Source organism: Apis cerana, linkage group LG10, assembly GCF_029169275.1.
Source record: "Apis cerana isolate GH-2021 linkage group LG10, AcerK_1.0, whole genome shotgun sequence".
NCBI lineage: Eukaryota > Metazoa > Arthropoda > Insecta > Hymenoptera > Apidae > Apis > Apis cerana.
Window position 1 is genome coordinate 10,921,638 of NC_083861.1, and position 15,768 is coordinate 10,937,405.

The 15,768-nt window shown below is 35.7% G+C and overlaps 1 protein-coding gene across 2 annotated transcripts in view; it reads left to right on the forward strand.

The window, feature by feature from the left end:
• LOC108001435 (protein windpipe) overlaps positions 1-15,207 on the forward strand; it is a 21,828-nt gene extending 6,621 nt beyond the window's left edge. The window contains exons 2-6 of one of the 2 annotated variants that reach the window (XM_062080499.1): positions 295-591; positions 924-1,142; positions 1,483-1,716; positions 8,104-8,159; positions 11,066-15,207. In XM_062080499.1, coding sequence (XP_061936483.1) covers positions 11,088-13,076 — 1,989 coding nt within the window. In that variant the 5' untranslated portion in view covers positions 295-591; positions 924-1,142; positions 1,483-1,716; positions 8,104-8,159; positions 11,066-11,087 and the 3' untranslated portion in view covers positions 13,077-15,207. The remainder of the gene's footprint in view (positions 1-294; positions 592-923; positions 1,143-1,482; positions 1,717-8,103; positions 8,160-11,065) is intronic. The other variant, XM_062080498.1, reaches the window with a different exon arrangement.
• Positions 15,208-15,768: the final 561 nt, after the last annotated feature.

The window sequence follows — 15,768 nt, forward strand, 5'->3', positions numbered from 1 at the left end:
AAAGCAATTACGAAAAAAAAATACGTTATTAATATTTATCGATATTTATTATAACGCTCAAGGAAATAATTGTCAGAAATAAAAAAATGAAGAGTTATGGTGTACTGGTGTACTAGCACAGTATAGTGATTTAGTGATTGCAGTAAACTAGGAAAAGACATTGGTGACGACATTAGCAATGCTGATATTTCAAAGCCGATAGAAATGATCTATGACCTCTGCATATTTATTTTATCTTCGATCGGTCAATTGTCCATTTTCTTCATTCGGTTCTCATGCTATTCGTGTTTTCAGTTGTTCGAAACGGTTAGTGACAGTGCGTGTGCAGTCCACATTACATTTGCGGTTGGCGGTATGTGAAATCAATGGAGGACGACGAGATATAGTTGTATACGGTGAAATTCTGTAATAATACGATACGGTACGTTGCACAATTCACGTATCGTGGGACATGCTAAAATATACCGATACATCTTGAAGTTTTTTTTCGGTTTTATCGAAAATCGGAAACGATAATCCAATTATTTAACTTTGGACGAGCGGAAAACGATAATTGACTACTTATATAGTATTATCAAGAAAAATGATTTGGTAATTGAATTTTTTTTTAACATTTAAATATAACTGATATATGATTTTTGTTAAAATAATTGAACGAAATATACAAACTACAATGAATATTATATTTTTAAAATATAATATTTTGAAAAAAATAAGATAATACGAGATCAAAACGAAAGTGTCACGAATGTTTGAATAATAAAATCATTTAACTTTCGATAATGAATTCCTTATATGTATACTCAATTATTGATACAGAGTATATGTTAAATATTGAAATTATATTATTTGAATATATTCTTTAAATATTTATAAATCTATACTTTTTGCTTATTTGCTATTATTAATTTATTTTATTACAGATTTAAAAATTTTTTGCAAAATTGGATATGATTTGGATCAATGTTGTATTTATAAAACAGTTAAAACATGAAATTTTCGATTATTCGAATATTTCTTATGAACTAGAAACCATGTATTCGCGTATACTAATTCTGGAAGATTGCTTTTGATAAGATAAGATAAAATTTACACTCCTTGTACTGATTCTTACATTTTTTCTTCCTCTTTAAAAATTTAATGTAAGTTGATATTTTTATATATATATATATTTATTTAATTTTTTTATTTTTTACTTTATTTATTGTAGAGAAAACATGTAAAATTTTTTTTTATTAAGAGAAACATTTATCAATACGATATAAAATATATATCGTTTAAATTTTTAAATAATAAGAATTAAAAAATCGAAAAATTTTAATTCAATAATTTAATAAATAACATAATAATTTAATTATTCATAGGTCTTTTGTTTAAATTTCATATTTTTCAATTGATTAGATTGAATTACATAATCTCTTGATAGACGTGTGCCGATTATCAAGCTGAAAAACGATCGAGGTGTTATAATAACATTTTCAGGTCTGATTTCATACGAGACAAGCCGTCTGCATACGAGATCAACGGATCTCTTCCTGTTAAGTACAGGTCACGGATGAAAGTTGAACGAAGTGAATGCATCATATACGTGGTATCACGATTTGACTTCATTAAACGACCTTTTTTTGCTGCTATACATGAATCGTTTGTAACGAGGTGCGATATGTCTGCTTCCGTGATTCAACTGACCCTGCGGCCAATTTAGATGGAACAATGGTTATTAGCTAGTCATACTTTTATTTTTTCCATCCATCCATAATGTAAATTTACTAATTTTAATTTAATGAAAAATCACTTCTTCTACTTTCTCTCATTATCCATGATAGAAATTTTTTAAATGAAAAATCACTTTTTCTACTTTCTATTTTTTTCCATTATAATATTTTATCTTTTAATCTTTCAATCTTTTATTTTTTTCTTTTCTTATTCATGATATAAAATTTTCTAATTTTTTCAGATAAAAAAATTACACCGACAATAGCTGTTTTATTAGAGTTATTTATTTTTGTTTCGAAGAAAAGCATTCATAAATATTATAAAAAAATTCCAAATACGTCGTTTTATTTTCACGTGTAAATATTTAAAGAAATTATTTCTAAACACTTAGAATCTTGCATAATTCGTGCTATATAAATAAATATATATATATAAGGAACGTTAAGGTCGACTGGTTAATTGAATGTAATCACAAGACGATCTTAAAGTTAAAATTGTCACTAGAAGGATAACAGGCTAGGTTTTGAGGACATTGTCCCTAGCTTGTAACTCTTAAAGTTACAATATGGAAATCGAGTTGACCTATATTCCATTACAAAAAGTATTCTGATTCATATCTTTGCTTTCAATGCCATTAATAGATCTTATCATTGTTATTATGATATATTGTATAATATATCATTATACAATTTAATTTGTAAGTATAAATAATTAAATTTATAATTATATTATACTATTAAGTAATTTATTTTTTCATGTAAATAAAAAATTATAAGTAGAAGAGTGACATCAAAATTATTGTAAAAAAAATATTATTTTTTTTGTATATAAATAACTTTGTGTTTTCAAATGGAAATAATTAATATATTTCTGAAACCTTGAATCAAGAATCGTAGTGAACAATAAACGAAGAGAGGAAGTCTCTCAATCATTATGAGGAATTCATTGACATGCTTACATAATGTAATCACGGATTAATTAGAAAAGTGAGTGAATGTAAAGGAATCCAGAAGAGACATGAGAGTTAATATTATTATAATTAATTATTATTATTATATTTCAATTTCATCATGTCAGTTAGTGGCTCAAGAAGATCAATACGCATCGAATCATCATTATTTTAAAATAGAAACTATGTTTCAATAGTCAAAAGCAATTGTAATCATTTTTAATTCTCCATATTTGTTATCGTATAAGAAGAACCACTTGGAGCATTTAGTTCGCTCTTTATTCTCGGTCGAATGATGTGCACAGCCATTCGAGACTTTTGTTTCACTACGAAATATATGTCACAATCGTATATCGCTCTTAATTGCTTTTATTAAACAGTAGCCAATAAGAAAAGTAACTGACCATTTTGATTCTTCTAATGCAAATATATTCAAGTACGTATGGTTATAATCGTGAAGAATAAATTTTTAAATTAAATAAAAAATATATAATTTAGGTGCCATTCTAATTGTTACATTTTCATTATTCAGAAAACCAATTTATATTACGATAAAATTATTTTTTTATTGTATTACAAATAACTTTATCAATAACTCAAAGTTAAATGATAATTATGAAGTTGATAATTAATTCTTTAGACTACTCTCGTTATATTAAAATAAAAATCTTTTGATATAAATCAATTATATATAAGAGAAATTAGAACTTCTTTTGATTTGTCTTCCTGTACAATTGCAAAAAGAGAGAATGCAATGACTGTTAAACTTGTGATAGAGAAATTGTCGCGATATACCGTTATACGGTTAACGATGCAGATAACATTTCAATTTGAATAATTGACTAATTTATTCTTATCAATTTTTCACGTTTACTTTATCTACGTTTTATATTAACATAACTTTACAACATATTTTATAAAAAATTAAAAGAAAAAAAATGTCACTAACATCAAAAACTATACTGCATTCTGTTTTGATTAAACTAGGGGAAAAAAATATCAAAGTTAATCGAGATAGGTTATGATTTAATGAATAAATCTAAGAAACGTTAACTTCATTCTTTATGATGATTCTGTGAAAAAAGTTTAAATTCAAATATCTTTTTTTTCCGAGTACTTTTTAATATTTAGGATTCTTTGTCGATTATTCTCTATTGATAATATCCTAATAATATTCTTTATCGATTATTCTCTGTCGATAACATTCTAATAACATTCTTTATAAATCTTCTTTATAAAAAAATATTCTTTTTAAATACTTTTAAATAATCAAAACTAACTTTTAAGTCGAATATCCACCATTAAAAGAACGATTTAATAATTTTTATCTGGTACGATATATTCCACTTGCATAGTTTCTGAATTTTTATCGACTGCGGATGATTAATCGAAAGCGGCGGACTCGTAACTAGGGGAAGCTCGTTAGAAAAACAAATATTGCTCGTTATTTCCGATTACATCGAGTTGATTGACCTGTTCTGACGTATAGGTCCCGAGGCTGATTTCTGGTGCGTTACGGTTTGCTAATCGTTTCGCATGACCGGCTGCCATCGATACCGCGATACCTGTGTGGTTGAGACATTCTCCCTGTGTGGCCTGCGTCTCTCTTTTTTCCATCTTTCCGTCTCTTTCCCCCTTCTTGTTTATTGCCAGCCCGCATTCCCTCGCACACCGCTTTCCTTTTTCCTCGGTTGTTCCCACTTCTCTTCCCTTTTTTCCTTCTTCGAGCGTACGTACTACCTTGTCCTCGTCGTCGTTGCGCGTCGAGATGTCGGAATCCCAGCGTATCCTCGAAACATTTCGACGTTCCTTTAAATCGGCTCGGCTTCCTAAGCTTTAAAATTTATCGTGGATCGATTTTTAACAATTTTTTTTTTGAATATCCCATAAGATAAAAAAAATCATCTTTGAAATTCTTCAGAAAAGGATTTTTAAATTTTCTTTAATCTTTTGAATTTATTACATACGGATTCATGAATAGTTTTTTTTCTTTTCTAGAAAATTGTACAAAGACCGACGATAATATTTCATTCGGACGATAAATAAAATAGGAGAAAAATAGTATATATATCGGGAATAAATAAAGCGAGAAATATTGCGTGCTTTCTCCTAGTAACTCATTCGCTCGTCTCGAGGACTTGGCAGACCCCCCCTTGGGGGGTCCGCGGACCACAGAACTCCGCTTTAAATGGATATTGCAAACGTTGAATCTACGATTGCGCCCAATATCCGCGCGATAATTATATACAGCTGCGCCTGTTCCCTTTGCTAATTTTAATCTATTACGTTCGAGTAATTGCTCTTCTATGCTATCGCGATGGGTTTACCATGGCCACGTGTAAATCTTGCGAAATAATGGCGCAACGAATGAAACAATCGTTACGTTTCATTTATAAACGAAAATTTCTCTATCCTTCTCCCATCAACTTTCATTAATTACACGTTTCAAACAGGATTCAATTCTTCGTCGATAACTTTATAACTTATTCGGATCACAATTTCGATTATAGATACATTGAACACTATTTATTAGAGTATTCAAAGAATGAGTAGAGTGTTCGATATTGATGGAAAAAAAATAAATAAATAAATAAAAAAGGAAAAAAATTGCTTCCTGTCCACGATGACATTCAATTCAATAATTATATATAATTTAGAGAAAAAAACTGTAATACGAGGAAATAATTGATCACCCGTTTTAATAATAATAATAATTCTCTCAACTTGTTTCCCCCCCTCCCTCTTTTGCAATTTTCTCTCTTGGCAAAAGTGTACATTACACGAATAACTGCAGTTATTAAAGCTTCATCTAAAAATTTCGTCTAAAATGCGGTTTCCGCTGCCGGAAACCAATCCAAATTCCAAAATCACGAAATCGATCCCATCTCAAATTCAAGTTTCAAAATCACACACACACACAAAAACTCGTCCTCGCACGGATTAACATATTCACACTTGGTTCGTTGAGATCATCGAGATCATCGTTGAATGATTCACCAGGCGCGAGAGATGGGATGATTATCGATGATCGGAGAAGGAGAAGAAAAAAAGAGGAGAGGGAATGGGGAGGGGTTGAGTCATCGTCGCCTCTTCCTCGATTTCGAACGAAGCCTCGCCTCACCGCGGCAGATCCGCGAATCTGACACTTTCGTTCCTTCCCCGTATCGAAAGGTGCACGACCTCGTGAATCGACTTCTGGAATTGCCTCGCCTCGCCTCGCCTCGCCTCCCCCCTCCCCTGTGTCTAGAAACACGTGGTGAACTGGACCACGAGGCCGTGAATGTACCGTTAGCAGCCGCTGCAACCGGCGAAAAAAGAAAAGTCGAGCCGTGACCAAAGCGGGTGTGTAGAGCTCGTTGGCCAGCCGTTCGTCACGACTTCCAATTTCCTGGTCATCCGTAAACAGCAAACCCCCATTGTCGCCTCACCCCGAATCACTTTGAATCCTTTCCATCCACAAGCGAGCAAGATAATCCCACTTCGATTCGCCACACTTCACGTATCCCTGAATGAATTTGAATGGAATTTTTAATCTAATAATTTTTTTCTTTTATAAATTCGTCGTATTAATTTAAAAAGGTAAATGAGAAAATTCGTGAAAATAATAATAATAATAATAAGGAAGAGGATATACGAATAATGGATATTTAAATAATTGTACGGAACGAGGGATCAAATATTTGAAATAAGTTTATTAATTTCACTTTTTTTCTTTTTTTTTTTTCGAATTTAATTAAGAATGAGAATTATGGTGAATAAATCAGAAAGGTAATTGAATATATAAAATAAATAAAGAATTATTTAATTAGGAATATATTTGAGGTAATATATTCTTTTCAAACTGTTTGATTCGAACGTATACTACCAATTCTAAAGTATCGTTTCTCTCTGTTTTTTCCTTTGCGAAGAAAAATATCGAAGACGATGCTTGTAAAATAATTTTTTCCTGGTCAGTCCAGCCTAACTAACGCTTATCTTCCTTGAATCTAATAGATTATTTAGATTATTAGTCAACTTCGTGTAGATGTGAACGATACGAATAACCTTGAAGCTCGAATTTAAGCGACGTTGTTTTCGTCCTCCGTCCTTCACGTGTCTCTGTGAATCGTCTCCGCGAAATCCTACAAACATTGGACATCATCTTAAATATCTACCCAGTTTTATAACTAAGAGCAAAGGGAATGTGATATACATATTATTTTATACGCGATATACCAGAAAACGTTTTATCACGGAGTTCGATTTAAAGTGAAAAAAAAAAGAAAAGAAAAAAGCTGTAATTACGATCTATTATTTATCTCTCGACAATTATATACGCGTCTACGATAAACAATTTCTTATCTGTGGATAATGAAAACATGCACGATCATGAACATGAACATGATTTGTTTCTGTCGTGATTGTTTGCATAAATAAATAAATAAAAAAAAAAAAGGAATAAGGAAAGAATAGATAAATTTGGAATAAATTATTATTCTGCCATTACAACTGTTTCGATAAATAAATCTTAAAAACCGGATTGTTTCCTAAGAGAAAAAAATTGTATTTTACGTAGATTAATGAGAAATCGTAACGTGTAATTGTGTTGTGTACGTACAGGACACGCACGGCTTCGAGCGTAATAACGTTTGCTCTTTGAACCCGAAGAAAATTGTAAATGTTTGCCGAGGGACATGCCGTTGTCGTGCGTAAGAAAGCAAGAATTGAGAAATATATAAAAGTATGCGAGAAACGTTACCAAACATTAAGAGAAACCTACCTTGTCCGCAATCGTATATATATATATATCAGTCATCGAGCAAATTTCACGTATAATAATATAAATATATCATATGAATTATTACTAATATTAATATTTCAGTTAAACACGCATATTATTAATTTATCATCGAATTAAAATTGTTATCATCGAGGTAAAATTGCTCGAGTTCGAATAATTGAACAAACAATAAAATGGATAAATTAAAATAAATATAATTGATCATATATATTCGGATAAAAGAAATCAATATAGGTACATTTTTCGAGTAAAATAATCTTTTATCATATACCCATATTTTATATCACGCGTTCTTTTTTGATATTTCAATTTTCACAAGAATCGCGAGGAAGCTTGCTCTTTTCCATTATTCATCGTTCGTCCGCTTGGGAAAACGATTTTTTTTCCCTACGTTTTCGCGTAAAGATGTTACGTCATCGAGGAGGAATCCATCCGAACCACAGTACAGCGTTTAATATTTGAATTATTTCATCAAAATCGTAAAATCTCGTGAATGGAAATTCGATGTTTCGTCAATATCTTCCGATTAAAAATTTTGTTTAATAAGCTTGTTATTATACGTTGTGCATAAATATTCATCTCGTAACATCTTCATATATTCAATAATTCAATATTATTCATATATACATATCTCTTTTAATTATAATTTTCGTTTCAGATGCTGTCAAAAGTGCGGCGTTGCTGAGGCTAAATTATCTGATCGAAATTAAAACAGTAAGTATTACCGCTGTTAAATGTGAAAATTAAAATTAATAAAAAAAAAATGACTCGAAAAGGAATACTCATGCTCGTCAATTGGAAAATCCATTATTAGCCATGACCTATCTCCACCCACGCGATAACAAAACCGAGACAGCTTTGCGCGCTACGTGGCTGCTTAAGTTCTATCAACAAGTCGCGTCTGTTTCTACGTTAGGCCTATAAATTGTGAGAAGTGTGATAATCGCAAGCGATACACGTTGTTGGTTGGACTTTAGATCGTTCATCGAGCAAATTTTTATGCGATTGATGTCATTATTATCACTATTATTTCCTTGTTGAAAATTTCTTTGTTCGTATATACGTGTATACAAATATTATAATTACATAAATTACTAATATTAATATTTCAGTTCAAAGTACGTATCATTAATTCATCGTATCGAATTCGAGGTAAAATTTGCTCGAATAATCGAACGAACAATAAAATAGATAAATTAAAATAAATGTGATTGAATCGAAACGCTTAGATCCGAAAAATATTAAATTTAAAATTAAATTAAATAAGTGTAATATTATAAATCCAGAAATTAATTCACCAACCTTAATTAAGTCGAACAGTGTTCGATTTTCTTATAAAGAATATTGGATATAAAACCAAAATTACAAATTTAATATTATTTCGATAATCGTTAAATTCTAAAAAAAGTAAAAACCTTCGATTAATAATATTAGTCAAAAATAATTAATTATGAATGAAATTGTAGATAATCGTGTTGAATAATTGCATAATTACAATTTGAAATTCAATTTGCAAATTAAATCGAATAATAAAACATTTTAAAACTACTAATATAAATAATTCAATTCTATAATTCAATATATATATATATATATATATTAATTTAATTCAAGGATATAAAATTCATAATATTAAAGATATGTAAAATGTATAAATATTTTTTGATATTTTGGAAATATCTACTATTTATTAAAATTATTCGAACATCATTTCTTATAACCTCGTTTGGCATTATCATTACATTTCAAGGAATCAATTATGAAAATAATAACTATTAAATTTTGGTCTATATTTGTCGCAAACGAGCAAGTAAATAAATTCCGAAAGGATATCGATATTTTTTCAAGAAATGGAAATCACAAATCGATCGTTTAATTTTGTCAAGTAATTGTATAATATTTGCAAAAAATAATTTTCGAGAGTGCTTCAACTCTCTCTCTCTCGACCTAATATTTGTATTATTAGTCATCTATTCTAAACATCGAACATTTTTTTTTATTTAATTCCATGAAAAATCAAAGGATAAATCCACGCACAACTATTTCATATTGAAGATCGTTAAAAGAAACGAGTCACAAGTTCAATATTTTTTTTCTCATAGAACAGGAAATCTCTGACGTGTATATATATATATATATATTCGTGGAATATATCGATAATCTTGCACGATCGAATATTCAAATATCTCGTATAATATAAAGATTATAAATGTAAGAAAATCATTAATGCAAAAAAAAAAAAATTAAAGACACGCTTTCTTTTAATCCCACGTAAAATGCCAATCACGTAAATCGTCGATGTCTCTAGCCTCTAGATTCTAGTAGACTAGCCGACGACAAGACCACATTACTTTCGTCGTTATTTACATTTGCATTTGCATATTATTCGCGCGGACGTGACGCCATTCGTTCGACGATTTCCATATATCCACACTCTCTTCGAGGAAACCTCGTCATTCGTCGTCATTCGTCGTCGTTCGAAGCTTTCACGGAGAAACGCGCAAGCACTGAAACCCTCTTTTTTCTCTCGATCGTAATCATCTAGTTAGCCTATGGGAGGAGATGAAGAGAGGCAACTTGCACACCATGAGTTCTTTGTACGCCTTGAAACCGGTCGAATCAAACGCCCTTTGTTTTTCAAGGCAATAATTCGGATAATTGACACCATTGTTCGCCCTTGTTTCGTCCGCATCGATGCAAATACGAATTAATGAAAAAAAAACACGACCACGAGATAACCTCGAACACGTCCGCCCGATTCCGCCAACCAATAACTGTCCGATCGACAGGATCGCCATCTGTCTTCCGATTCTTCGCTCCCTCTACCCGTCGAATTTTATTTCTACCCAAGCAAGTCGAGAATTCTAGGGAGAATCGTAGGGAAAAATAGGGAATTATTTTAACCCTATACGCTCGAATGGTAACTCTCCGCCACTCGGCTTGATGCGAACAGCGACAATATTTATTTACGTTTGATTTTCTTAAAATATCGCTCCCTAAGCTTTTTACGTGTAATCTTGCGAAACGTGGAATAATATATTGTCGAATGATTAGATATTCTTTATCTCAAATTAAACCGTGATCACGGATCGAACTAGTAGAAATATTATCTTCAAAATTTTCGAATTTTGTAAGCACGGAATACGATAATGATATTAGTTCGAGCGAAGATGACTTTGATCTTTCGTTATAGATTAACGAAATTATTTTTACTCTTTAAGAAATAAGATAGAGGAGAATACGATAGAGGAAAGAAGTAAAATAGCGATGAAAATAGAGATGTAGTACGAGAAGAATATAGAATGAATGAAAAATAAGTACATATAATATACGGTGAATGTGATATCACTTTATGAAAACCATTTTATCGCGATACTTGCCCCGACGAACCGTGGATGCGAAATATCACTCGAAACAACGATAGAGACTCCCTCATTCGATAAATTTTCCTTTCTCCGCGTATACAAACGTACATAAAAAAACATTAAAATATAAAAGTTTCACACTTTCTAATCAAATCATAAAATCAACAAATATTTTCAACTTAGCTAATTCTCGTTGAAAAACAGAAATTACGGAACATCCGATCTCACATGATATCTTCCTTTCTCTTTCGACAGGTGAGAATCGGATCAGAAAAAAATGTTAACCACGGTGCTTCCGTTGCTGTTGATCATCACGGCTCGCGCGGGGACGTGCGCTGGGTTATGCGTGCTGGAGAACGGAACGAGGGCACGTTGCCAGGCCCTCGAGGACATCAGATACATCGAAACGTACGATCTCGAGCCGCTCAAGGCCCACGTGAGGGAGCCGATCCTCCGCTCGTCGACGGTGTTCGCCAATTTCACCGGCCTCCGCCACCTCGACCTGTCCACCGGCTCCCTCGAAAGGATAGAGGCGGGCAGCTTCCTGCGACTGTCCAACCTGAGGAGCCTGAACCTCGCCGAGAATCGCATCCGCGACATCGAAACGGGCTCCCTGGACGGCCTCGACCGACTGCACACCCTCAACCTTCGCGGAAATCGCCTCCGACACCTGCCCCCCGAACTTGCCCGCCTCAAGCTCCTCCAACACCTCGACCTCCAAGGGAACCCCCTTCGTTGCGACTGCGCCACCCTCGACACCAGGGACCTGTTGACGGCCAGGGGCGTGAGATTCGAGGGGAACGTAGTATGCGCCTCCCCTGCCAACTCGAGGGGCATCCCCCTGCTCAGGCTGGACGCTGCGCTCGTTTGCCGATTCGAGGAGCAGGACCTCCTCGGCATGCAGAACGACCAGGCCGACCAAAGTTCTTACGACAGCTCCGGTGATTCGCCCGCCAAGCGCTACGACGAGGACGAGAAGGAGGAGGTGTTGGAGGAGTTGGAGGAGGAGGAGGAGGAGAAAGAGGAGGAGGAGGAGAGCACGGAGATCGTGGAGACCACGATTCGAGCGGAGAGCGAGACCCCGTTCCGCGAGATCGACTCGCCCCCTGCCTCCACCCCGTTCCTCGAGGAGGTGGAGCCCCCTTCAACCCTGGGGGACTCCTCCACCCCCACCTCCACCGAGGAGGCGGCGAGCAAAGGGGAGAGTGAGCCGTCGAAGAAGACGACGGCGTTCGCCAGCGAGAAGATACACGAGGACGGCCTGTTTTACCCAACGGAGGGCTCGGGCGCCGAGGACGAGGAGGAGGGGGAGGAGGAGCAGGGAGAGGGATCGGGGGTGGAGGGTTCGGGAAGCGGGTCGACTTCGACGCATCCGTCGAGGGAGGGGAAGGGGGAGGACGAGGGGTTCTCGTTGTTCGACGGCCTGTACAACATAATTTGGGGGACGACGGAGGGGACGACGAACGAGGGCCCCGACCTGGAGGAGGAGCAATTCATCGACGCGACGCCGACCAAGGGGGAGAAAGAGGTGGAAGAGGAGGAGGAGGAGGAGGACAAAGCGTCGACGACGAGCACCACCACCACCACCACCACCACCGTCAGCTCCCTCAGCACGGAGATCATCCTCGTCCCGGGCGTCAAGTTCGTCGACAACTCGAGCAAATCGGGGAACGTGAAGATGGAGGAGGGGGAGGGGGACGAGTTGGCCTCGCCTACCAGGCAATCGAAGAAGGGGATGGGCTCGTACGTGGTGCTTGCCGCCCTTTTGGCAATCCTCGCCACTTTGATCGGGTTCGCCGCGTACAAGGGGGGCTTCTGCAGGAGGAGGAGGAAGCGGGGGGACGTGGAGAACGGGACCGAGCTGAAGGACATGCAGAAAGCGTTGTTGGAAACGGCCAATACGGGGGCGCAGGCGAAGGTGGCCTCGAACGGGAACGTGGAGAGCGCCCCCCTCGTCGTCGACCACCCCGTCGATCAGACGTTCGATCAGGACGAGATCAAGGTTTCGAACGATTGTCGGGTGCCCGACACGGGAGCGAAGAGGAGCGCCGTTCCGAGGTCTCCCTCGAGGGGGGGGAGGAGCAGGAGGGACTCGATCGACGGAGGCGCGTCGAGAGAGGAGGATCGTGTGCAGCAACAGCCTCCGTTGAGCCCCGGCGCCCAGAGAGTGAAGATCACGGTCCAAGAGAATCCTGACAGCGTGCCAAAGACGCCTATACTCATCACGAGAACGTCGAACGGTGAGAATCTAGTCAAGACGCCTTGAGATCGCCCCTCCCCCCTCCCTCGAGGGAGGAAAACGGATGGATCTGGCCGACGGATGGGAAATTCGAATGGAGGAGAGGGAGGAAGAAAGGTGAAGGAAGATTGAGAGAGAGAGAAAAAACAATGAATAAAAAAGAGATGCACGAGCGTCGGAGGATGGTAGGATTGATCGTAGGATTGTGTGTTGCCGCCAGTGTTCCTAAAAGAAATGAAAAGAAAAAAAAAAAAGAAAGTTGATACAACGAATTTATCGATACTCTTGATCGAATTTTTATGACGTTTCATGACAGTGAGTTCTTTCTTCTTCTTCTTCTTCTTCTTCTTCTTTCTCTCGTTGTTGTTACATCGATTATCCGAGTTTGTGTTCACGAATTTTTTTTTGCGTGCCCGACTGCTGCTGTATTGACTCTCTCTATCTTTTTCTTCCTCTTCTTCTTCTTCTTCTTCTTCTTCTCGTTGAGCGAAGAAAGTATACACACATACGCGTATACACGCGTACAGTTTTTTTTACAAACGACGATTCGTTTAGTATTCGGTTACTAAACGGGAGAGGAAGGAGGAGGGATTCTATGAAACGCGATTTCATTGTACATATTTGCGAATAATAGAATATAATAATAATAATAATAATAATAATAATAATTATGCCGTTTGTTATAAGGTTTGTGGATGGAAAACCTATTTGATACTATTACTACTACTACTATTACTATTACTATTACTACTACCACCAGTACTAATTTTATATTACATATGTATACGCAATATTAGCACACTAGTCAGTCACCTGTTAAGCGGTATCCCTTCTCGAACGTCTCGAATGGACGTCCGGTTTTACGATATAAGTTCCATTAGAATCCTCTGAACTCAACCACCATTCTTGTTTCGACGTTTAACGACGCTATAAACGGTGAGAATCCTCGCCTCTATGTATTGTCACAATCGCTCTAAACTTGGTTAAACATCCGTCTCCGTAATGTCGTCACGACCGGCTTTTTGTTGTAGCTTTTTCGAGTCCCGTAGATCGATAACCGCGTCTCGTGACTCTGTTGGACGAGTTTTTTTTCTTTCTTTTTTTTTTTTTTTTGAAAGAAGAAGAAGGAAGGAAAGAAAAGAAAAGAAAAGAAAAGAAAAAAAGGAAATTAATTTATACGAAACATCGTATTGTAACGTATTTATATGCAACGAATTCCATTCCAGATTTAATCGTATCCCTTTTTCTCGACGATCGTTCCAATCGTCAACGATCGCGCAACGGACGTTGAATGAATAAATTTAAGAATTTAAGCTTAGTTTATAGATAGCTCGTTTTAAAAAGTAGAGGAGAATTTTAAACTTTCAAATAAAAAGAAACGCCGAAAAAGTTCGCCTGTCCTATCGAATATTTTTTTATAAAACTTCGATATCTGTTACAAATTTTCTTATTAAACAATCCTTTCTATCCTTTCTAAGAAGATAAAAGAATAAATAAAATTGTTAGACGCGTCAGAGAATAATGGGAGCATATATAATATATTTCCATTTTTCTCTCCCGTCATTTCTCTCTGCATTCCTCGTATCTTTTTCCATGCCAAATTTCGACGAAACTTTTTCCAAGACCAAATGTGTATAAAACGATCGAATTTACGATTTTACGTTAATTAAGTGAGAGGAGTAAAAAAAAAAAAAAAGAAAAATCCCCCCGAACGAAAATTTCTTCCAAAGAGAAGAACACGCGTCTTAACACTGCTGTCGCGATAATTATTCCAATGATTTTCGAGTTTGCATTGCTGCGCGTGTTCCCTCTGTTCGATTTGTTCGACAACGAGTGAAATCGTCCTCGTTAATACTGTGATCATCGTTGAAATGATGGAAAAGAAGGGGGAACGGGAAGGGGGAGGGGGGGGATTGTTCGATCCTTCGTGATATCATCGTACGAGAATCCGTTAATATATCCGCCATTTTCCACCTTGTTCCCTAGATAAATCTTTCTTCTCCCCCCCCCTCCCCCCATGCAACATTTTATCAAATGTAAACGTTGTTATGTATAGGTAGGAATATATGTGTAGCAATCATATATCTCGATATATTTTTCAACCGTTTATATAATATTAACAATGGATGCGAAATAAAAAAAAAAAAAAGAAAAAAAATATTAATATTTATAAAAATTTATATGCGTTTGTATCTTTTCATCGCATATCGAGCGTGTTACACGGATTATAGTTATATAGAAAAAAGAAAGGAAAAACGAAACGTTGAAAAAAAAAAAGAAACATGGAAGAGAAAGATGAAAATATTTTTTTTGTAATTATTCATCACTTAATTAGACGGTTATCGTGAGTTAGTTATATCGTAATTCGAACGTGAAATATTAATTGAAAATGAAAGTAACGTTGAAAATGTCGGGAAATTATTATTAGTCGTTATATCGAGATGAAAATTAACGGTATACAATACAATGTCCGATTAACGTCGCCATTTACCACTTAACGAGTTTATATTTTCCGCGATCCGCATTAGAATTCTCTTCGCTTCGTGTGTTACGATAAATGATACGTTTGTTGTTACACAAATTATTGCCTGGCGGTGGCAAGTAGAGTCTAGAACCGTTGTTCGATCTGATATCTGAAATTGCTTGTAATTGAATTGAAATTTCCATGCAGTTTGGTTAAAATTTCCGTGTTTTGATCTGATTACGCGAATAAATGATG